Consider the following 25215-nt stretch of genomic DNA (forward strand, 5'->3'; position numbering starts at 1 on the left):
TAATGAGTCTTGTCACCACAGACATCACCAGGGAGGTTCCATTCTGAGGGTAAGGACTGCTGGTTCCCACTGGAGAAGAAGCACATTCGACATTAATAACTAGTCTTTCCTCTTGTAGATCCCAGAGGACAGGGGCTCTCCTTCTCAGGATGAACTCCTCCCTATGCTAAGCCACCAGAAACAAGAAGAACCTGAGTGTGACTGGGGGGGAGAGAGGGTGTCATATCAGGTTGTTCCAAGGAACCAGAAAAGTCTGGGAGAGGTAGAAATCTGTGGATAACCACCTCTTGACATAGGTCAGGAGACAGACTTCAAGAGTTAGCAGCAGGCAGAGAACATGATCCTGGGCTCCTGGCCCCAGGTCTGCCTGCCTGCCCCCCAGTCTGGCCCTCACATCTGTGCCAGGAACGTCTGTCCACAATGCTGGTCCAAAAGCTGCCCCAGCATTCTTCTGTGATCTGGCTCAGGATACTTTCTGGATTACCCCCTGCCATTGCCCACTGCCCCAAACACAATGGGCATAAAACACACACAGCTCTTGCCAAAGCCAGGAACTTCATGCACAGTTCTTCCTGGTAGTGCTCCCTTGTGTCTTTGATGAACTAGAACTCATCTTTCAGAACCTCTCCTCAACGCTTTTCCTAAGAGGCCAGATCCCTACTCTGTGGGCTTTGTTTTTTCTTTATTGAAGCATCTCTCTCCTGTACTAAGCAGGACCTCCCTGAGAGCAAGAACCATGTATTACTCCGTTTCTTATTCCCTCTCCTAGGACAATGTTTGGTTCATAGGAAGTACTCAGTACATGTTTATTGAAGGTGTGGATGGATGGATTGGTGGATCGGTGGGAATGGATGTGTGGATGGATGAGTGGGTGGGTGGGTGGATAGATGAATGGATGGGGGTGTGTGGATGGGTGAGTAGATGGATAGATTGATGAATGAATGGATATATGGATGTATGAATGGATAGATAGATGGATATGTAGATAGATGGCTGGGTGGGTGTATGGGCAGATAGATGAAAGGATGGATGTGTGGATGGGTGGGCAGGTGGATGGATGAGCAAATGAATGGATGTTGAGATGGATGGATGGATCGATGGACGGACAGATGGGTGAGTGGTGGTGGATGGATGATTACGTGGTTGAATGATGGATAGCTGAGTGTATGAATCCTAACTCCACTGTCCGTTCCCTTGAATTTCCCTTACAGAAAGAGATAGAAATAGAGAAATAGAAAGAGAAAATTAAAACATTCAGGTCCAGTTGGCAATTGAAGAAATAATACCCTGAACGGAGAGTAGAGGAGTGGCTAAGGGGGACCTGAGAGTTGGGAAAGTGGGAGATACTGGTCAAAGGATACAGACTTAGTCATAAGGTAAGTAAGTTTTAGAGATCTAATATACAGCATGGTGACTACAGTTACTAATACTGTATCATATGCTTGAGATTTGCTAAGATGTCTTCAGTGCTCTCACCAAAGGGGAGGTAACTCACTGTGGGAGGAGAGAAATGGGCTCATTAACTCCACTGTGATAACTGCAACAACGTACGCATGATGTCTCAAACCATCACATTGTACACTTTAATTAGCAATAATCGTGCCTCGGATAAACCTCATTGGCTATGATACTGCCACTGCGCAAAGCTACATTGTACACTTTAAACCAATGCCATTTTAAAGATGCCTGGCTGGCTCAGTGGAAGAATGTGGGACTCTTGATCTCGGGGTTGTGAGTTCAAGCCCCATGTTGGGTGTAGAGGTTACTTACATAAATAAAACTCTAAAAAACATATTAACGGGGTTTGTCTGTTTGGGCTTTCCAAGTCTACATCCATCTGACTTTCTATTTTTCAAATATTTTTTTTTCCAAATAGGAGCAGAGGAGAGAGGAAAGATTCAAATCACAGAACCAATGACAGGTCTAACCTTCAAGGACATCAAATAAAAGAATTTTAAAAATCAATCATTTTTTACTTAAAAATAACCCATTTATGAGCAGTGGCCACAGAGTTTCAACAACAATAGAAAGTCAAATTCTGGTTTGAATTCCAAATTTTCAGTCTACTTCCACCTTTTAGAAATAGGAACCATGGTTTCCTTTCGGCGTTTGACATTTTGATTAAATCGTTTTTTGAACAGTTTTGGAGCTCTGCGGTGGCTATTGACGAATGTGACCAGGGAAACACATGGAATCCCACACGAGCTCTCGAGTACACATACCAGCGGCGGCCATCCCGTGCTCCTGCAGAAATGTCAGCGTCGAAATGGTCACGTTCAGCACGATTTCAGAAACCGTGGAGAAAGTGTGGTTGAGGGGCAGCCATTCTAAATCTTCCAAAGCTGCCAAGGAACTGGAACCAAAAGAAAACCAAAGTAAAGTGAGTGGGCTTTGCAAACTGAGGGCAATGGACCCAGAATTACTTGTGACCCGGCAGCCAGGTCCCAGCCCTTTGCAGGATGTGGACAGACCATGGACTTACCAGCTCTCAGCGTGGCTTCAAATGTGGCCCTGACTCCCTAGACTAGGGACCGATGATTCTGACAGCCAGCAAGGCCAGCCGGGGTGCAAGGTATCATCACCTCTACAAAGCACGTGGTCAGACACCCTCACTGCTTTGAGCTCAGGTCATCAGTCTGAACTCTGGAGGTCCCCTTCTAGAATAGCGAGCCCCCCAACCCCCCACTGTCTGAACCCATGCATCTCAGGATGTCAGGGGCACCATCAAGGGTCAGCAACCGGTTTCACAGAACAAGGGGCTCTGGGGAGACCGCATATATATTGCGTTCATGTTATTCTTTAAATACCGAAACGTTGTATTTTATAAGTAACTATATTAAGTCTAATTATAAATAGTAAGCCTGTAAACTAGAAAATCCATATGTCTAAATCTTAGCAGCAAGAGACCAGCAACATATAAGCTGTGCATCAGACAGGACACTTCCCTGCAGCTTCCCCTTCAGGAACGTCTCGCACGGTGTCCCCGTGTGATGAAGGGTCTCATGATGACAAGACAGACTGTTAATAAATGATCAGCCTGCCCGATACCACATCCTTTCTTCTTTGTAAGGCTTTACTTATTTATTTGACAGAGGAAGAGCGAGCGCACAAACAAGGGGAGCAGCAGAGGGAAAGGGAGAAGCAGACTCCCTGCTGAGCAGAGAGCCTGATGCAGGGCTCCATCCCAGGACCCTGAGATCATGACCTGAGCCAAAGGCAGAGGCTTAACCCACTGAGCCACCCAGGCACGCTGCAAATACTTATTTCTAAATCGAATGCCAATTTTCTTTTTTTTTTAAAGGATGATAGTTGTTTTTTGTGTGTTTTTAGTTGAAGTAGAGGTGACTGCATGAGGACTTTCCTGACCTTGCGTCACCGAAGCGGAATACAGAAATAAGATTAACGCTGGAGCTGACATGGCTCAGCAAGCGTCAGCGATACGCTCTGATCTCAAACTCTGTCTCTCTCCGGAGGGCCCAGTCACCGCCCACGCTAACACATTCAAGGCCCAGAGAGCAAGGACAACTGCGAAAACGCACCCACTATATTCAAATATATGACTTGTCAGTCAGACCCACAGACTGTCAAAACATGCCCCATTGTCCTCTGTTGACTGATAGGCCTTCATAAGAACGTGGAAAGTCATGTTCAAATTTAGAATTTTCTGAACTCGGGGCACCTGGGGGGCTCAGCCTGTAGAGCCTCTGCCTTCCACTCAGGTCATGGTCTCAGGGTCCTGGGATTGAGGCCCACACTGGGCTCTCTGCTCGGTGGGGAGCCTGCTTCCCCCCTCTGCCCCTGCCCCTCCCCAACTCATGCTCGATCTCTCTCTCTCTCTCTCTTTCATTCACTCTTGCTCTCTCTCAAGTAAATAAGAAAAATCTCAAAAATCAAATAGCAACCATTAAAAATGATCATTTGAAGAGGCCCCTGGCTGGCCCAATCGAGGGAGCACTGCCCACAGCACTGTAAGTTCAAGCCCCACCATGGGCAGAGGTTACTTAAAATGAAAATATTTAAAAACAATCACCATAATAAAAATGATCGCTTGAAGATAATGGGAACGTATGAAAAGTTCATGATGAAATGTTAAGTTGCCAAAATCTGGACAACATGACTGCCCTTGTATAAAATATCTGCACCAGTAGACCAAGAACGGACACAGAGAGCCATCTCAGGGTGCCGGGATTCCCAATCACTTTCTTGAATGGAACAAGAGATCAGCCAGACACACAGATGTCCCCATAAAAGAGCGAGGAGAAGAAAGCCAGCACACCTATCATGGGGTAGATTCCTCTTTTGCACTTACTTCAAAGCCGCCTGGAGGAGGTGTGCCCCGCCACGGAGACGGTCTTCCAGGCAGATGTTGTTTGTGTACAATCTTGGCAGAAGAAGTAGAAACTTCCAGATGTGGGGCTGCTGGTGGAGCTTTTCCAGTTTCGAGATCACCTCCTCGGTCTTATTGAGATCCATCTGTGAGGAAAAAGCACCGAGAGTTCCCCCTTCGGTGTCGTTCACAACTGAAGAAGCAGTGGGGCTGGGTTGGCTTCCAGAACCTCAGCAGACGGAGACGCGGGCCTGGCGCACCACCGCTTTGAACAGACAAGGTTTGAGGATCATCCCTTTGGGTTGGGATTTTAAATATTGGGAGGCTGTGGACTTCACAGAGACAGAGAGGTACGGGTCTGTTTTTGTCACAAGCTATGTCATCGTCTATGATCTTGAGACTTGGAAATATATGATTAGTTGTTCAGACAGAAACGGAAATGGACCCCCTGCTGCTCCCCCGCAGCAGAACACAACCCTAATGGAAGCGCAGCGTGAACAATTAAATCCCAGACTCCGTCTGCACGAGATCCCCATCCCGCCTTCCCCCACCACTGTGTGTCATGGCCCCACCTTACAGCCTTGGTCTGGAGGAAGGAAAATAAAAAATCACAGCTAAAAGAACATCCCAGCAATACAGCCAGGGAATAAGAAACTACAGACCAGATTTCTTTCTCCAGGATTTAAAAAAAAAAAATGAGGGGCACCAGGCTGGCTCAGTTGGAAGACCAGGCAACTCCTGATCTCAGGGGTCATGAGTTCAAGCCCCAGGCATAGAGATTAGAAATAAATAAATAAACAGGCAAATAAACTAACTTCAACTTTTACAAAAAATGAGACTGGGGGCGCCTGGGGGGCTTGTTTGTTAAGCGTCTGCCTTCAGCTCAGGCCATGATCCCAGGGTCTTGGGATTGAGTCCTGCCTTGGGCTCCCTGCTCTGTGGGGAATCTGCTTCTCCCTCTGCCCTCTGTTCATGCTTGCTCAAACAAATAATTTTTTTTTAATTTTTAAAAAATAAAATAAATTTAAAAAGTGAGACTGCAGGTTAAGAATTTAAAGTGTGTGTTTCAGTGGGTAGATGTGGGAAGGGCTTCCTCCCGGGGAAAGGTGTGTGGGGAAGGGGGGACTGGCTCCATCTCACTGAAGCCGTAAACCAGCTACTTTAAACACAAGCCTGTAAGCAGGGCAGGGAAGGTCGGGTGCCAGGCAGGACTGAGATGGGTGTGTGGGAAAAAGGGGAAGAAAATGCATCTTCCAACAGCATGGCCGGCTTGGTCAGAAGGCACCCATCTGCGCCAGCATGTAGTGCAGAGACTCTGGAACATTCTAGATGCCTGAGCTTTCCATACCACAAACTAGCTATGGCAAAGCGAACACCGAGCAGGTGGGCCTCCAGAACATTCCTGAGCCAGCGTGCTCCCCCAGGGGAGTCACACCCCAACCCCCAGTGGCATCTCTGGGAAAACAGGCCCAGGTCTGGGCTCAGCAGGCCCAGCCCAGAGTCTCGCTTGAGAAAATCAAACTGCGCCTTGCAACCCATGTCTTGAGGGACTCTGGCTGTCTCAAATACAGTGCTGCTGAAAACACACCATTGGAAAGAAGAGTTTGGGGACCTCTGGCCGGTTCAGCCAATGGAACATGCAGCTCTTGATCTTAGGGTCATGAGTTCAAGCCCCATGTTGGTCGTGGGGATGACATAAAAGGAAAAGTATTTGAAAAATAAAATAAAAACCAGTGCTTTGAACTTAACCACCAGGTCTCTGGAGACTAAGCTTCAAATGTTTAAGATACTTACGGCTAAGAAACTGGAGCTTGGAGAAGAATCTGCAATAAAAGAGATTTCAGGTGTTAGTTCAGAGAGCAGTCAAGCATTGGCCAGCCCTGCTTTAGTTCTAAAACCAAGGCGGCTATCATGAATCCTGGCCCCAACCTTGAGGACACCCACACAGGGGAGCAAGTCTGAAGGACATGGTCACTGTGGATTTGCAAAGCAAGAGAGAATTGATTGGGTACCCAGGAAATGACTCAACGGGTCAAGCAAACCTCAGTCATGGGCCAACAAAGTATTGATTACTCTATCAATTTCTATCAATTGATTACTCTATCGATTTTTTTTAAAGTATTACTATTTTATTTTTTATTTTGTTGAATACACATTTCTTTCACTGGCAGTCCAGATGAACAAGTATACAAAGGAAATATTTAAATTTTGCTTTTGGCAGATGTCAAGATAAACTGTGCAGATTAAAATGCCTCAATTTAACCTGAAGAAATGGTTTTGAATCATACAAATTTTTAAGAAGAAAAATAAAGACTGTCCAAAGGGATTCTCCTAGCTTATAACACATTTCCAGAATAACTCTCAAAAAAAAAAAAAATTCAAAAATACTCATTGACTACTTTAAAAATAGGTCAATACCATTTAGCTTTATGAAATAACTTCTAAAATTTATATTTTTTTATTTAAAAAGGACCCCAAGTTTTAAATAAGCCGCTAGCAATATAATTTTCCTCACTTAAAAGTGCATATCTCTGAGGGTGGGACATACATACTTTTTTTTTTTTTAAGATTTTATTTATTTATTTGACAGAGAGAGATGACAAGCAGGCAGAGAGGCAGGCAGAGAGAGAGGAGGAAGCAGGCTCCCTGCTGAGCAGAGAGCCCAACCTGGGGCTCGATCCCAGGACCCTGGGATCATGACCCAAGCCGAAGACAGTGGCTTAACCCACTGAGCCACCCAGGCGTCCCAATACTTTTTGAACAAATAATGATTTTTACAAATTTTTAACACACACACACAAAAAAAATTACTTAAAATATTTTTAAGGGGGAAAAGAGTTTTCACCAAAAGTCATCTTTAAATAGACTGCGGTAGATGACACTGTTCCTTTTTTTGTTTTTTAATACCATCAGAATTCTCAATGAGATGCTTTGGCAGAGTTTTAAGACATATCATGGTCTCTACCAAGTGACACTGACATTAATGATGTCAGGCATTTTGAGTACTCAGGACAAGTACTTGGGCAGGACAAGAAAGATAAAGAAAAAACCTCGAAGAGACCAAGAAGAACATAGTTATGTTTTTTTCAGATTCTCTGTGGAGTCACAGTGGGACATGGTCAGAGAGGCACAGACCGGTCTCTGCTCCAGCATTTCTGGAGTGACACAGTGACAGGACATCCTTTGTTATACCGGGTCTTGGTCCCCAGCCCTTGACAGGAGAACCTGTAAGACTTTGGGAATTTCTGGAATGATAAGAGTGTCTTTGTGTGCTAATGAGATGCCTGGGGGCTGCCCACCGCCACCCCCCCCCCCCGGCATAGGGCCAGGAGAGGGGCAGATCCCCCGAGAAAGACCATGATTCGAGAGCTGAGACTTTTTGGGCCCCACTCCCTTGACATCCAGGGTGGGAAGAGGGCTGGAGGCTGAGCTAATCACCAATGACCACTGAATTCGTCAGGTACACCAACCTGATGTACCACCAGAACCACCAAAAAACCCCGAAAGATGGGGTTCGGAATGCTTCTGGTTCGTAAACATATTGACAGGCTGGGAGGTGGCCCGGCCCAGTTCAACGGGGACAGAAGACCCTTCTGGGTCTCTGCCTATATACTTAATTCAGGGGTCCCTCTGAACCCTGTATAATATAAAAAAACAGTAAAGGGGCACCTGGGTGGCTCAGCCGGTAAAGTCTCTGCCTTTGGCTCAAGTTATGATCCCAGGGTCCTGGGATCGAGTCCTGCATCAGGCTCCCTGCTCAGTGGGGAGTCTGTTTGTACCCCCACTTCCCACTTGTGCTCTCTCCCTCTCTCTGACAAATAAATAAAATCTTTAAAAAAAAAAAAGAAAAGAAAAAAGTAGTAAACCAGCTAGAGTTCTATGGGCTGTTCTAGCAAATGAATCAAACCCCAGAAGGGGTTTGTAGTCACATCGAACAAAACTGGGTACCTGGGACCCACGACTTGGAATTGGGGGTCTGAAGTGGGGCGGTTGGCGGACGGAGCCCCTACCCGTGGGGTATGAGTCACGCCAGGTGGTTGTGTCAGAACTGAATTAAATGATAGGATGCCCCTGGAATCCCCCTGGAGTGACAGGCCCATACGCCCGTGTCGGGAAGTATCACCTATGAAGACACAGGTTTTCTCTGGCGGGTGCGTCGGCCTTTATGAAAAGTGGCTCAAACAGCAAGGAACTGGAAACAAAGTGGAGATAGAAATTCTTGTTAAAAAGAAAAAACTAGTTCTTGGGGCGCTTGGGTGGCTCAGTCGGTCGAGCATCGGACTCTTGATCTTGCCTCAGGTCTTGAGCTCAGGGGGTGGTGAGTTCAAGGCCTGCACTGGGTTCCACGCTGGGCGTGGAGCCTACTTTAAAAAAACAAAAACAAAACAAAACAAAAAGACAGTTCTCTGTTTCCAGAATACAGAAAACCTCATTTGAACACCACATTTTATAAAAGCAGAATGATCTCGCGACAGTTCCTAATAGAAGAACGCTTGGTCTCTGAAGGGCTCTGGTCTCCTGCTGACGCGTTTGGGTCCGTTGTGAAACCAGCCTGGCCTTGCCCGGCCCTGGACGAGGGCTGCTTTCTCTCTCAGAAATAGCACCTGGTGTCACCTCGCTGTCCGTTTTCCAGTCATGCTCTTGATCCTGCCCCCTTGTATATAATCCGTGAGAAGACACCAACTCTATAAAGAGAAGCCCTGGAGGCGGGTTCTGAGGGTCTCCAGACTTCACCAGGGAAAACCCCGGGTGGGGGAAGTGGTCAACTTGAATTTCAGGTAAACAACGGATACTTTTCACTCTAAGTACATAATCTTGGAGACAGGCTTATCCTAAAAACCTGTTCATGGTTTCCCTGAAATTCAAATTTAGTTTAGCTAAAATTTAATAGCGGAGGGCGGGATACTATTTAAGGGAGCGGGGTTGGGTAGGTGGGCTGGGGCTCCAGCTTGCTGTTCAAGCTGACAACCACGGCGGGCTTAGGGCCAGGAGACGGGTGGCCTCTCACGGCCCACACCTCCCTGCTGGTGATCCAGGCTCCAGCGGCTCTGTATCTGATTCTCCGTCTCTGTCACTGATTCATAAATAAGAGTCAGGGCCTCCTAGGATGTAGACACACTTCATAAGGCACAGACCTATCTGGCCCCATAACCCGAAAGATCTGTCAAGCAAGATAACCCTCCAGGACCTTAAAGCATCACTGTGTTGAAGACCCATCCAGCTCAGCCCGGGGGAGGGGATGAATCTGGAGAACGTGCGCGCGTGCTTGTGTGCAGGGGACATGCAGGGAGACAGCACAGCAAGGACGGCTTGTAACCTCTCCAAAGGTTGCACCCGCTCAGGGCGCCTTCCCAGGCAGGAAGTGGTAGACACGTGGCCTCTCAACGAGCCCCGGGGGCTGGGCCTCCCACACAGAGAGCGGACCTCTTTCCCACAACCCCACAACCTGATGCCATGAGGCAAACTCAGGCGTAAACAGGACGTGAAGGACCTTCTGGGTGCTCGGCCTCCGTGAGCCCGTGTCTGGGTAGAGACTGACTTGCCTGGAGACTTGGATCTTCCTGCCCACAGTTCCTGTAGGGTTTTTGCCTTGTCCAGGATTTCACAAATTTCCTCGGCAAGGTCCTGTATCTCCTCCAGGAAGGCCAGGTCGTTGACCTTCTCGCGATGGCCATTTGCAGCCTGGAACCTAGACGAACTTTAAATAAGTGGAATGAATATCACAAGATTGCTTCACACACGGTCCCAATTCTTGGGCATTTTTCAGATTCTTGAGACCTAGCACAAATGCGCTCTTGACCAACCTGGCACGCGTTTAGGCCTCCACCACCTACCCTGCAGAGCTCTCTCTCCGAGACCTTCGTCCCAAAGGGAAATGATCATTTTACAAAAATCTCCAGCAGCAGGAGATGAGACAGTCCATCATCCGTGATGCTCAACCCTGTGTCTGTATATTAGCGGTTCCCCGTGTCTGGTTTACGTGGCACTTGCCACGTAAACCAGCACATCCTGGGACAAGCATCGCTGGGGATGACAGAGCCTCTTTTCAATTCCAGAAGAATGGCTGTGGGGTGTAGGCGGGGTTCAGGAGCATGGAGTGGAAGCGGACTACCAGGCTTTGGAGATAGAGAGGTGGAGACGCACATCCCCCTGGAAGGGGACTGAGAGGATATGGAAAGAACCCCCTGGGGAGTGCGATGCCACACCCCTTTTATTCTCTGTATCTCTGAGGCATTGACCCCCGGGGCCTTGCTGACTGCTGCCAACTCCCTCCAAGGGTGACCCAATTCTTAGAGACAGCAAAGGGCTCACCAGGGAGGGATTTCCACGTCGGCACATCTTGCACACCTGATAGGACAAATCTCAGGTGTGAAGACAGGAGCTTTGGGGCGAGGGAATAATGCAAGACATCTACGGTAGCAGTGGGAAGGGGGTCTCCACCCAGGACAGCAAGACACCTGTGCAGGGACATGGGGTGTCTCTGAGGCCCCGTGGACACCAGGACCGAGGCCAGAGAACCCTTTCCCCAGGGGGTGGTGTTGGGGGAGGGGGTAATGGTCTGCCGTGAGGAGGAGGTCTGCAGGGAGCTGGATATTTAAGCCTCTGACCCATTTTCGGTTAGGATGTTCACAGTCTTCTCTCCTGAGGTTTTAAACACAGTATCACTTCCCTTTGTCACATTTGGGAGAAATAAGCCCTTGGGTGTTTTTAGTTACCTCTGAGTTTATTTTCGCTTTGAGTAATCTCACCGCTAGCAGACAACAGACGTAAAATACATAAGCAATACCATCCGTCAGAGCAGTGACCTCAGCGGAAAACGCCAGGACACATCTCAGAAGAGTCACACGCATAACCACACGTGCTTTGAAGGAGGGTCCCCTTGACCTCAACAGCGGGGCCCTGGAAGGCGAGTCCCGCGGGGACGGTCAGAGTGGAGGCCCCCAGAAGTTCCAGACACAGATGTGCATGGACTAATGTCGTGCTGGGAAAACGCACACCATGCAATTCTTCTTGGAAAATGAGAGCAAATTGCTATCCTATCCTCTTCTTAACCTTACGTATCTCACCTACGGCAGGAAAGAGGGTTTTCTGACTAACTTATTAACTAGTAAATAAAAGAGAATTCTTCTCACCATCTTTGGAATCTGCACTGACCATCCGGTCTACAGAGAGTCTCCAATTCAGTGGAAACTTATTTTTAATCAATAAGACACAGCAGATTTAAAATAAGAAATCATTTCACAAACTGCTAGGTGTGTGTTGTGACCAGGTGTCCAATCACAGGCAGTGTGTCCAAGGCAAAGAAAAATTAAAACTGGGGGACATGTTTCCTGACCAGGAAGTGGCAGAGCTCGTTAGATCATGACTGGGCTTGCATGACCCCAGCCACGGTCATGTAACCTTAATAAGGTCAGAACAGATCCAACCAACACTGACCGGTGGATAAAACCAATTCAAGGTCTTTAGGGTCAAGGTCCACTTAGACACAAAGAAATGAGGCCCAGAGAGTCAAAGTGGGTTTGCTGAAAGCGAGCACAGTGACACAGCTGAGCCAGGACCAGACCCTCCCAGCCATGCACTCGCCGTCACCTGTCACCTATCACTGACACCCCACAGGAACCTCACCTGTTAAAGGGCGCACTTCACCTCCAGTGGGTCAGAATTCTAAAAGCCCAAGAAAACACTTATCATTCCTGAATAAAGGATTAAAAGGAAGCTCTCCTGGGAACCCAGAGAATTAGCACACAATAGAAAATACTGTAATTCAAGACAAATTTCCCTGTGAATAACTGGTTGTGTGGGGTTTTTTTTTCCTTTCTTTCTTTTTTTAAAGATTTTTTAAAAATATTTTATTCATTTATTGGAGAACGCAAGGGAGCACAAGCAGGGGAGGGGCAGAGGGAGAGGGAGAAGCAGACTCCTCGCTGAGCAGAGAGCCCGATGTGGGACTTGATCCCAGGACCCTGAGATCATGACCTGAGCCAAAGACAGAGGCTTAACCCACTGAGCCACCCAGGTACCCCTAAGATTTTATTTCTGAGTAATCTCTGCACCCAACATGGGGCTCAAACGCACAACCCCAAGGTCAAGAGTCACACGCTCCACCGACTGAGCTGGCCAGGCATCCCATACTTTTTTTTCTAATTGTTATTTCAAAACTACCTCGATTGTCTGGAAAACCAGATTACGAACTATTACTAACATGAGAAATGTTTATAGCAGAAAAAAATACAAAGAAAATCCCAGATTAAATATTGGTGTGTGTGTGTGCTCATGGTGCTCCGGGGAAATCCCAGAACTGTAATAGGATTGGGGTGGATAGCAATTTCCACGTTCCTGAGTCCAGATGTGTCTTTGGTCTGTTACCAAGGAATATCTCGCAAGGTATAGAACGCTGTAGGGGGTGGTGGGATCAGGACCCGTAAAAAGGCCACTTGCAAAAGAATCAGGAAGAAAAGGAAAAGGAAAAGTCACTTGCCAGGTGACGGAACTTCCTTCTCCACCCTCAGACCACTAATGAAACCATCCTTTCAGAGGACCAGGAGCCAAGGATCAGCTCTAGCAACACTCACTCACACGTTTCCGGAAAACGGTCTAAGGATCTCAGAAGCAGGAAAATTGCTCAGGTCCACCCCTCAGGTTCCCAACGAAAGGTTCCCGTGGGGTCATAGTGTTTCTCAAATGGTGTGTCCCTTGAAAAGTCCTCTGAATTACATAGTAGGGTCCACATCCAGTGTGGAACGTGGGGCTTGAACTCACAACCCTGAGATCAAGACCTGAGCTGAGGTCAAAAGTGAGATGCTCGACCGACTGAGCCATGCAGGAGCCCCAGAAAATCTTCTTTGAAACAGGACCCTAATATTACGTACCTAACAGGGTTGGTGGAGGGTCAGCAGAGGGAAGGTGCGTAAGACCTCAGCCCAGAATCCAGCACCCAGCTGTCTGTAAATAAGAATGATGGGCAAAGCTAACACCCCTGACCCCGGGATAGGACTCATTTTTAGCCTAAGAGCTGCAGGGACAAGCAAGCAAGATAAAGCAATAAATTTTTCTTTCACCATCTCTGCTATTTTTCCCTGTTAGTTAGGACAAGACCATTTCCTACAGAATTAGAATGATTTCTTAAGACATCAGAGTCAAGGGCGCCTGGGTGGCTCAGTGGGTTAAAGCCTCTGTCTTCAACTCAGGTCATGAATTCAGGGTCTTGGGATCGAGTCCCACATCGGACTTCTCACTCAGCAGGGAGCCTGCTTCTCTCTCTGCCCTCCCCCTGACTCATGATCTCTCTCTCTCAATCTCTCAAATAAATGAAATCTTTGGAAACAAACAAAAAAAAAGAATAAACAGTTGGCACACCCAATAAGACAACAGACCTTAAGAGCATTATGATCTTCAGAAAAGGATAAAGCAATCTCCTGAAGATATAATCTATATAATTCAACTTATGTAACCTTATATAAATGTATCTAAATTCTGTATGATACATAATATAATTTATATGTAATTATATCTCAAAGGAGAAGAGTAGGGAGGCACAGAACATGCTAGCACTTGCTGGGGACAAGATGAGGATAGGGGGTGAGCACGGCTATACAGGAAGAACATGGGGATTTTCTATGCATTGATCAAACCAATACAAGATATTGATTGTGATGGTGGTTACATGAACCTATATGAGAGATCAAATTGTATAGCAACACACACACACACACACACACAAATGAGTGGATGTAAAAGTGATGAGAATAGAATAAGACCCATAGTCTACTTAACAGTGTGGTACCCATGTCAACTTCCTGGTTTTGATATCATACTAGAGTTACAGAGGATGTCACTATATGAGGAAACCGAACTCAATGAACTGTTTTACAACTCTTTATATCTATAATCACTTTAAGATGGATTAAAAAATAAAGTCAAAAATAAGTGTCAAACTCAGGCAACAAAATTTACAACTTATACGACAAAAGGTTTACCTCCTTAATATGTAAAGAAGAAAAAAATCGTGAATCAAGAGAAAAAATGGACAAAGGACATGAATAAATATTTCCTAGGAAAATAAGTAGAAGCTGTACATGGAGATACAGAAATAGGTTCAACATTCCCATAATAAGAAAAAAGCAAATAAAACGGCACTGATGTCTCATTTCTCATCAGTTTCCTGACAGAAATGTAGAAGTTCAACCACATCTTTCCTGGTTTCACCACAGGGGGAACAAAACTATCCTCACATCTTGGGAGACAGAATGCAGAATATTACAATCTCCATAAAGGAGCCTTTGGAAAACACCATCAAAATTAAAAATTTATTCATCCCTTCACTTACAATTCTGCTTCTAGAAATCACTCCTACAGATACACATACGCAAGTATGAAGCGGCCAAGTCCATTAGGAAAATACAGCAAAACACTGGAGTTAGTAAGTCAATAGTGTAGAAAGTGAAATAAAAATTACACCATTTACATAGAAAAGCAACAAAGAGGAAAACCAGAGTATAGTAGAGACAATAAAAGGAGAAAGCAAGTGCCAATACACAAATCCAATATATCAAGTATAAATAGTCCATACATTAAACGGCAAAGACTGTCAGAGTGGATAATAAAGAGAATTAACTATATGCTGTCTAAACTGCAAATCTGTAAAGACACAGACAGCCAAAAGGTTAAGAGATGGGAAAAGATCTATCATGAGACACTAAGCCAAAGAAAACTACAACATCTACATAAATATCCAACAAAGCCGTCTTCAAAACACGGGCTATAACCAGGGAGAAAGAGATTACGTATCCTTCTATGATACATCGTGTAGTAGGCATGTTATTTGTTGCATACATAAGAAACCACATTCTGTGCATCATATAAGTAGTACAGCATCCCTCGGTCACATGAAATGAGTCCTTGAGGAAAACCTAACAATTTGAATGTGTGTCTGCTAACACCAGAGCTTTGAAGGAAACAGAGCAAGAACCAAAAGCACTGAAAAGAAAAAGAAAAATCTACAATTGTGATTTCGGTTCCTTTCTTGTTAATTTATAGAACAAGTGGACAGAAAATCACTAAAGACTTGAAGACTTGCACAACATCCTACCCACCAGCGGAAGGCAAATTGTTTGTTCAGGTTCACATTAAATATTCATCAAAGGAGCGCATAGGCTAGGACGGTTAAAAAATAAAACAAAAACCTCACAAAGTTAAGAAGACTGAAATCACATAGTGTTCTCTGACCACAGTGGAATTACATATAAATTTGTAACAAAAAGACTTAAGGAAAATCTTCAAATGTTTAGAAAGAAAGCATCTGATCTACAAATAACCCACAAGTGGCATTCAGTTAATATTTTGAACTTACTGCCAATGAAAAGACATCATGTCAGAATTTATGATGGTTTAACACAGTGCCCAGAAGAGAAAGTGGGTAAACGAGAACACGTGGATGCAGAAAGTCCTAAGGGATATATTACAAAGGCACTAGCAGTTAGTGTCCACATTATGAGTTTTTCGAACAGGGTCACATGGGTGGCTCAGTCAGTGAAGCTTGCGAGTCTTGAGCTCAGGGTTGTGAGTTCAAGCCCCTTGTTGGGCATGGAGCCTACTTTAAAAAAAAAAAAAGATGCCCAAGTTCATCAAGATCATAAATCATCGGGGAAATGTAAATCAAAACCACAAAGAGACCCGGATGGCAACACCCGAAGGACAGGGCAGGGTATGGATCAACTGAGCCCTTATGCACCGCAGCTGGGAAGGGGAGAGGGAGAGAGCCATCCTGTAAACAATGAGTTTCTTGAAACATTAAACACAGTGTCGTCATCTGACCTCCCATACACCCAAGACAAACGAAAACCTAAGTTCATACTTACACTAACTTAAAATGCATAGTCAGAGCAGTGTAATTCACAATAGCCAAAACGTAGGAACCCCTCAGTCAGCTGCACAACAGAACTTGGCAGCAATGAAAGGGAATGAAGGGGCCGACACTTCCCACTGCGAGGAACCTTCGAGACGTCCCGCTAAGTGGAAGAAGCCAATTACAAAAATACCCGTAAGTGGTGTCTTTCCGTCTCTGAGACTTCCAGAGCAGTCCAATCTCTAGCCCCAGAAAACAGGTGAGTGGATGGGTAGGCTAGGAGCTGGGGAGTTGGGGAGGAAATGCTAATGAATACAAGTGCTTTGGATTTATTTTGGTTGGGGGGAGTGATGAAAAATGTCCTAAAATTATGGTGGTGGAGGCACAGCTCTGTGAATACACCACAAACTATCAACTTCCACACCTTAATTAAGGGTCAATGTTATGGTATGTGAATTAATTCTCTATAAGGCTTTATTTATTTTCAATGTAATTCCAATAAAAATCCCAGCAGGCTTTTTTGTAAGAATAAACAAGAGGATTTTAAAGTTTACATGGGGATGCCTGGGTGGCCCAGTTGGTTAAGCAGCTGCCTTCAGCTCGGGTCATGATCCTGGAGTCCTGGGATCGAGTCCCTGCATCAGGCTCCCGGATCGGCTGGGAGCCTGCTTCTCCCTCTGTCTGCTGCTCCCCCTGCTTTTGCTCTTGCTCTCGCTCTCTCTCTGTCTGATAAATAAATAAATAAAATATTTAAAAATAAAATAAAGTTTACATGGAAATTCAAGAGCTAGAAGAACTAAAATAATTTTGAAAAACATAATGAAGATGAAGGTCTTATTTTGAGACCTCATTTCGAGACCTTCACTACAGTGATGGTTACTAAGAATATTTGTCATAGGATCACTAAAATAGGAGAGTGCAGCAACACAACTACCATATTATTATTGGATTAGCCAGCTCTTAACCAAAGCACCAACATGGTTTAGTGGGCAGAGGATAGCCTTTTCGAAGAATGGTACTAGCACAGCTGAGCTCCCATAAGTTAAAATACAAGGTAAAGTCCAACACGTGCTCCACCTCGTAGATAAAAATTAACTCCAAATGGATCGTGCACCTAAACAAAAAGTTAAAACTGTAAAACCTCTAAAAGAAAGAGAAAAATCCTCTTTCCTCTAGGAGGACATCTTCAAGACCTTAACTGAGGTAAATTATCCCGTTAGGAAGCAACACAAAAAGCACCAAAACAAACAAGAAATCTGCTGCTCTTCAAAAGACGGGTCACAGCTGGGAACAAAATAGTCATGATACATCTTTCACATCAATGACTTGTATCCACAATATGTAAAGAACCCTAAGGATTCAATAAAAACCAAGACTAAAATGCAGCGATTAATTGTAAAAAGATTTGACCAAACACTTCACACATACAAAGTTCACATGGCCAGTAAATACATGAAAAGAGAATTCACCATCTCTCTTATGGCTCCCAGACCCAAATCCAACATGTGGAGGGTCCCCGCCCTCTTCACAACACCAAACAATCGTCAGACACCAGCAGAGTGTCCAAGGATTCCGTGCACTTCTGACACCATCTACCCAGAGACAGCATCAGACCCCACAGGTGAAGGGCTCGGTTCCCTAGCACCGTCCCAACTCCTCTCCAGACGCCAGCCGTTGTCATTGTTGTCAATGGTGCTTCTCACCACCTGCTACACACTGGAGGCTCCAACGGTCCCCTCCAAAGGCTTGATTAATTTGCTGGGATGACTCATAGAACCAGGGAAACACTTAGGTTTACCAGTTTATTAAAGGATATAACGAAAGATACCAGCCAACAGTCAGAGGGAACAGCTGCCCCAGAAGAGGTCTGGGGAGGTGGTGCAGGGCTCCCCTGCCTCCCCAGGAAGCACTATCCCCAAACTCCCTGTGGTCACCAACACAGAAGCTCTCCGAACTTTGTCCTTTTGGGTTTTCATGAGGGCCCCCTTACATGCACAGGATTGATTAAATCATGGGCCATTGGCAGATTGAACCTTCAACCCCTCACCCCTCCTGGGAAGGGAGGGGGAGGGGTGGGGAGTGGAGCCTGAAAGATCCATCCCTCTAATCACCAGGTTGGCTCCCCCGGCAACCAGTACCCACCCCCACCCTACCCCCACCCGAGGAGGGACCCCAAATCACCATGATTAGCAAAACAAAGACAAATCCTGAGCTAAATTTAGGAAATCCCCCCAGACTGGGGGTCCAGAGCCAGAAATCAGGGATGAAAACCATCAGTCAGATGACCACAGACCTGTTTCTTAGAAATCACGGTATGACTGCATCGTTCATGATTAGAAAAATGTCAAAACTACACTCGGATAATGCAAGTTGACCCTGAGAATGGCTGAAAGTAACAGCAAGAAGTGGGGCGTCTGGGCCCCTCTTACACGGCCGTGAGGAGCAGAACATTGTACACGTGCTCTAGGAACCAGTGCAGGGGTGTGTTATGCAACTAAACGCCCATGAAACCCCCATCCCAGGGGAGATGAGCGGCACACCCATCCTTGAGCAAGGAACAGATCAACACGATGGAGGGCCTCTACACCGTGCAGCGTGGAGAGAGCAAGATAGAGACCCTTGCACTGAACCATGGCGCCAGCAGCCATGAGACAAGGCCCTGGCCCGATCCAGCCGATGACACCCCCAGAGCAGAGGACCAGCAGAGCCGAGGGGCTGAGCCAGTACTGGTGCTGGGCGGGCTCTTGGCTAAGCTCCGGGAAGGGGCCTGGACATAACCCCCAGGATGCTGTGAACTTGACTTTCCTCTGTGGCTCCTTAGAGAGGAAACTGTAAAGGAGAAGGAAAGGGCCTGAAGGCGACAAAGAAGTTGAAATTAGTTCCATGGTTGCAGCCCCATAGAAACCATGCAGGTCCGTCAGTGTCACAGACAAGGGCATCCTGATGTTCCCGTCTCCCAACACCCTGATGATTCCCCTTCATTTCCGAGGTCACGAATGGAGAGGGGACCCAAAACGTCTGGAACAAGATCAACCCCAGGGGCCTCTGGTCTGGTGGAACAAGTCCAGGGGTACAGAGTCCGGAAGGAAACACTCCTAACAACGATGCCACAGAGAGGCCACAAAGAAAACTACTCCAGGGCCAGGGTTTCCTGTGGAAGGGGACCTGTGACCACGGAGGGGTAAAGCCTGACAGTGTGAGGGCTAGAGGAGGGAGAACGTAACGGGGAGGGGACAGAAATGTGTAATCGCAGAAGGACCGACGGGGCCATGAGCATGGACAGAATCCTCCTGGACTCCCACTAAGCACCTGGACTCCTGGACGTCCCCCGCATCCTCCATCCTTTGAAGGGACAAGGATGGAACTCTTAGCTGCCTTGGAAGGAGATCGAGGCTTCGGCTCGTTGTAAAGGAGCCTGGAATGGACAGAAGTGGAAAGGCAGAAACGGGGCCGACACGCAGGGCAGGGTGCAAAGCGTGCTCAGGAAGCCCAGAAACCGGGAGGAGCGGCAGGAGTCAGACCGCAGGGCAGGAGGGACTGGAGGGGATCCTCCAGGGCTCGGGGTGGACCTGAGAAGGAAGAAACAGGACAGAGCCAACAGGAGGGCATGAGGACCGCGGGAGAGCAGGGCGCCCCACACTAGAGAGAAGACAGTCCCGGGGTGCGTGCTGTCTGCCACGGAGCTGACCACATAGAAAGGGGGCGATGGGTATGTGGGCATGAGATGTGCTTTTGTGCCATGGCTTTGCCTTAAAAGCACAGGAATGATGCTGGACACCGAGTGAGAACGTCCGCTTAACCTGCATCCCGGGATGACTCACGCGGGAGCCCTGGGACCCTCCTGTCAGGGCCAAGGCCAAGCTCCCCACAAAGTCACAAATGCAGAAGTCGATTTTCATACTCACTTCCTCCAGCAGGTGAAACAGGGGACTTGTGCCCAGGATGAACTTTCCCAGGGGCATGACAAAGGGCGTGAAAATCCACACACAAAACTCACCGTGATAACGTTTAAAGAGACTTGAAACGGACACTTGGGCTCTCTGACACGTGGAAGCTGAGCCAGTTCCCACCGCAGGGCGATCGGAAGGGAGTCTTGGCACAGCTTTGGAGGTCAAGGCCGTTCACAGCTGAACCAAGAGGGGGACAAGCCCGCAGTACGGCCAGGTGGCAGGTCCCAGCTGGGAGCTGCAAGAGGCGGTGTTCTCACTCCCCTGCGTCTGTCCCCAGCACTGTCTGCGGGTGTCTTTTTCTGCCTCATCTTGCACCTGTCAGACCACTGCCTCAGGCACCTGTAGATGCCCAGAGGCATTTCATTCCTGCTCCCTGCTGCCCCCTCCAGGCACAGGGGGCCCCCTGGATGAGGTGCGAAACCCTGGCAGCAGGTTTGGGACAGTCCCTGCATTTCAGGGAAGTGAAGGAGGGGGTAGGGAAGTGGTGAGCACGGTGGGGGAAAGAGGGTAGCTCTTTCGTGGTGAGGACCCACAGTCTCTCACGGTTACAGCCGAGCAACAAGAACTCGCTATCACTACCGGGCCACGCATGGTGCCAGGGGTCTCTTGGACTTTGTCCTCCAAACTCATGGCGCTGGAGGCAGGGAAGCGAGACCCGAGATTCAGAGAGGTCGAGGAACGTGCACAGATGCCCAGAAGTAAGCAAGAACGGGGCCATTGTTTGGGGGCAAAGCCCACGTCTCCTACTTCAACAGCACCTCGGTGTCCATTCTGAGGGAGGAAGCGATGCGGGGCCCTGGGGCAGAGAGGCCGGCAAGCTCGAGGCCTCCTAAACCTAAACCAGCAAGAGGCCTTTACACTTGTATACTCCTACCCTCGCTTCGCACGCAAGAAGACGCCTCACTGCTCCGGGGTTAAGACTTCAGACGGCTCCTGAATGATTTTCTCTCTGTCATACTTTTAGATCACCTGTCGCAAAAACATCTCTAAGCACCCCGGATAAACACCGTACCAGATGTGTCCAAAATGACCTGGAAACTTCCCTTTTTCTGCTTGTAACTGCAAGTGGAGAGATGAAGATGGGAGAGGTGGTAGAGCAGCCAACGCCGGGAAGCGCAGACGAAACCAAACCCAGATTTCATGCCTGGCCCAGTCGACCCATCAGCCCCTTCCCTTGGTCTCTACCTCTGCTGAAAGAAGCTTCGAGAGCACTCAGGATCCTCAAAGCCAAACCCCCCTTTTCCTGACTCTTCTCCCAGGACACACATAAGCCCTTTCTCTATATGGTCTTTGATGCCAAAAGACCCCCCCCCCCGCCAGGCTGCCACAGGGTGCCTTGGCTCGAGGAATTGCCACCTGTCCCAGGTAGGTCAACTAGAAGGCGGTAAACACCACTGTGTTCACCTGATCATAGCCACACAGGAGCCAAGTCCGAAAGAGCACAGCAGGAAAACCCCAGTGGGAACCCCTCACAGATGCTGGCTTGACGGCATCCGGCACCAAAATGCACTGTTGGCCAAAAGAGTAATTCCGAAGCCGGATGTCTCAGCTACAGAAAACAAACTTACCCGCAAGTGACATTTGTGAATCAGCGGTCGCTTTGTGGTCCCAGCGACAGCCGTGAGAAGACCTCCCGAAACCAGTCGTTACCGCAGACGTTCTCATGGGAATCTGCACTTACCACCACTGATCATCTTGTAACCGTGAATCCTGGCCTGTGCGGGCTCTCCGACCTCCCCCGAACCATGGCCTGTGCGGGCTCTCTGACCTCCCCCGAACCATGGCCTGTGCAGGCTCTCCGACCTCCCCCGAACCATGAGGCTTTCCGCAAAGCATCCCGCCCGCTCCCGTGAGTTCCAAAGGCGGCGCGTGTGTTTCTCTTACCGCAAATGGCGCTCCGTCGGGCCCACATAGCTCTTGTTCCTGCAGGCTGAGCCTGTGTTGCAGAGAAGGGCCTGAACAAAGGGGAACACGCCTCGGCTGGGCAGGTCCCGGGCTTGCAAAAAACCTGAGAGTCGAGGCAAGGAAGAAACTAGTTCACACAACCGGGACCAGACATCAATGCGCATTCGTCAGAAGGGTAGTGTCTTAGACAGTGTTATTCTGTTATTAATCTTGTAATTAATTTAAAGGATTGGGGATGCCTGCATGGCTCCCTCCGTGAAGCGTCTGCCTTGGGCTCAGATCATGATCCTGGGTTCCTGAGATCGAGTCCCGCATCAGGCTCCCTGCTCAGTGGGGAGCCTGCTTCTCCCTCTCCCTCTGTCCTTTCCCTGCCCCGTTCATGCTCTCTCTTGCTCTCTCTCAAACAAAGACATTAAATCTTTAAGAAAATACAAAAATAAAAGTCAGAGAGCTCAAAGAAGTGAGAGGGAGGGAGACAGGAAAGGAAGGAAGCCTTCCTACGGAGCAGCTCTCCCGGGGTCCGCGCTCACGCTGCAAGGCCGTGGCCTTAGAACACCAAGATTCATCAGGTCGCTGTATTCCCTGCTCTGCCCCCTCTCCAGCCCTGCCTCCAGATACAGTGCTCCCTAGACACGCACGGGACGGAGGTTGTTAAAGATCATATCTAGTTGTTAAAGATCATATAACGCAAAGAAGTTTAAGAAAAGTGGATAGGATGCAAGGGTTTTCGGGACAAATGCTGCCACAAGGCACCTGGCTTGATCATGCGTGGGCCATCCGTGTCCCCCCGCCCTGCCCACCCTCCAGGCCCCCGATGGTTGGACGGCAATGGTGGGGATGCTGAGGAGTGCGGGCAGCTTGGAAGTTCCTGATCTAACAGGAGCAGCTCGTAGAACCGGGGGAAGGCTTTCACCGTGAATCCAGTTTGGTCCGGGAAAGGATCATGCTCTCCAAGACAGGGAGACGCACGATGCCCAGGGTTCACTCAACATGATGTTTGACGTGCAGAGGACAGTCAGTAATCATTGGATGTGTGAATCCATGAACGAATGAACAAGCAAACGAATGAATGAATGAACAAAAATGAATGATCAGGCTTTTAAGCTAGACAGGCAAATGGAGATCTTAGCTAACACAAGGCTCAGTGCGCTAAGGAGACCAGACAGAGATGTGGGGTCACAGCCCCAGCTAGTAGGAAGAAGCATGTTTCCCGACTGTGATTTCTGGGTCCTCCCTGCCTCAGGGACATGTGTCAGGAACGGTGGCCCCCACAGCGGGTGCTCAGCGGGTCAGCGATAGACGACTCTAGTCCTGGACGTACTTTGTCTCCAAGACTAGCAACCTGGCGTGGGGACTGTGGGAAGAGTGGGGGAGGGGTTACGAATATGTCGGTCCCCTCTTGTAGGTCAAGCCCTGTGCTGGGACCCTCACAACTGGCTTTCTCACTGAGTCCTCCGGACAGTTCCGGAAGCCGGTAAAATTCGCTTCTTGTCACGGAGAAGAGACTCCCCGAAGCGAGCTCACGTGCCCACGTCCGCACAGCCTGGGGGTGGCAAGGTGAGGCTTCCAGGCGTGGTCCTTCCGGGACTGTGGCTCCCGGGCCCCCTCGAGGCTCTGACAAAGCCTTCTCCTCCCTGCCGTCGCTCACCGGCACCCACGTCTCAGAAGCATCTTCAGGGGTCTCCTCGCCACTTTCTGGCAGGGACAGTGTTCCTGATGACCACGGCCGGACCGGGTGTCAGCGAGTAGTCAGATAAGGAACATCACAGGCGGCTCCTCCCGTGGGGCCACCGGGACTGACTAGCGGACGTTGTACTGTCCTTTCAGTGCTGTTACTGACATTAAAACACTCAAAAACATTTTTCCACTGTTTCCTCAGGCCCATCCCTCAGGTCTTCACGCTCCAGGGTCTCGGGCTCCCACATGCCCTTAGGGGTTGACCATCCTCGGCAGCAAACAAAGCCTTTGAAGGATGTGACCTGCATGTGTACTCCTCCAGCCCCGTCCTGCTTCTTGGGCGTTGGGACTCCTTTTAGTCCCACTTCTCCCCAGGCTGCTTGCCCTGCCTGGCTCTTTCCTCTCCTGCACACCTTAGTCCAGCAAAGTTTCACGGGCCAGTTCCCCGGTAGCCTTTCCCCACATGGCTTGGCCACCCGCCCTCTGGACTCACGTGACACTTTTGCCACTGTACTGTACTCGTCTGGCCCAAAAGCAAGTTCCAGAAGGACAGGGAGAATGGCTTGTCCACTACGCTATCCTCAGCAAGGCCTTGGACATGACCGGGCCGCAACGCGTGGTTGCCCAATGAGTAAATAAATTATTTTGGATAGTGACATGCTATTTTACATAAAGCCCATTCCTTTTTTTTTTTTTTTCAATATTTTATTTCTTTGACAGAGAGAGAGAACACAAGGAGGCAGAGAAGCCGGCAGAAGCAGCATCCAGCTGAGCAGGGAGCCCGACTTGGGGCTCGGTCCCAGGACCCCGGGATCATGACCTGAGCTAAAGGCAGACGCTAAACCAGCCAAGCCAGTTCCTGTAACATTTTCAGAATTAACCACAATATCCATATTTCCAGTGGCATAAATCCAGTAGAAAGAAAACAGGCCGTCATTTCTCAAGCGGCAATGCTGTTAAGATTTCAAACCAGACAAACAAAGGGTCTTTTTGATAAAGTTCCTGAATCAGAGGAAGTTAGTCAGTAATGGGTTATCAGTGTGTCACCACCATCATTTTCACCTCCATCATCACCACCTTCATCACCATCAACACCTTCATCACCATCAACACCTTCAACACCATCATCATCATCACCATCACCATCATAACCATCACCATCACCATCACCACCATCTCACCATCACCATCACCGTCATCATCATCACCGTCACCATCATCATCATCACACATCATCACTATTATCACCATCACCATCACCATCATCATCACCATCACACATCATCCACCACCATCATCACCATCATCATCACCTGCATCACCATCACTATCATCATCATCACCATCACCGTCATCATCATCACCAGTATCATCACACATCATCACTATTATCGCCATCACCATCATCATCATCATCACCACCATCACCATCATCACCATCACACATCATCCATCACCATCATCATCATCACCATCACTGTCTTCATCATCACCAGTATCATCACACATCA

General features: G+C 48.1%; 1 protein-coding gene and 1 pseudogene across 1 annotated transcript in view; both read right to left on the reverse strand.

Annotated features, from left to right (window-relative positions):
• ABCA13 (ATP binding cassette subfamily A member 13) overlaps nt 1–25215 on the reverse strand; it is a 320465-nt gene that overhangs the window by 276617 nt on the left and 18633 nt on the right. Inside the window, exons 3-8 of the mRNA XM_045089507.1 lie at nt 22007–22130; nt 9871–10025; nt 6122–6150; nt 4310–4473; nt 2223–2353; nt 131–137 (exon numbers count right to left, since the gene is read on the reverse strand). Of these exons, the coding sequence (XP_044945442.1) occupies nt 131–137; nt 2223–2353; nt 4310–4473; nt 6122–6150; nt 9871–10025; nt 22007–22130 (610 nt within the window). The remainder of the gene's footprint in view (nt 1–130; nt 138–2222; nt 2354–4309; nt 4474–6121; nt 6151–9870; nt 10026–22006; nt 22131–25215) is intronic.
• LOC123387064 lies at nt 1565–1648 on the reverse strand (annotated as a pseudogene).

The sequence above is a fragment of the Mustela putorius genome, unplaced genomic scaffold (assembly GCF_011764305.1).
Source record: "Mustela putorius furo isolate JIRA1106 unplaced genomic scaffold, ASM1176430v1.1 tig00003845_pilon_pilon_pilon, whole genome shotgun sequence".
Taxonomy (NCBI): domain Eukaryota; kingdom Metazoa; phylum Chordata; class Mammalia; order Carnivora; family Mustelidae; genus Mustela; species Mustela putorius.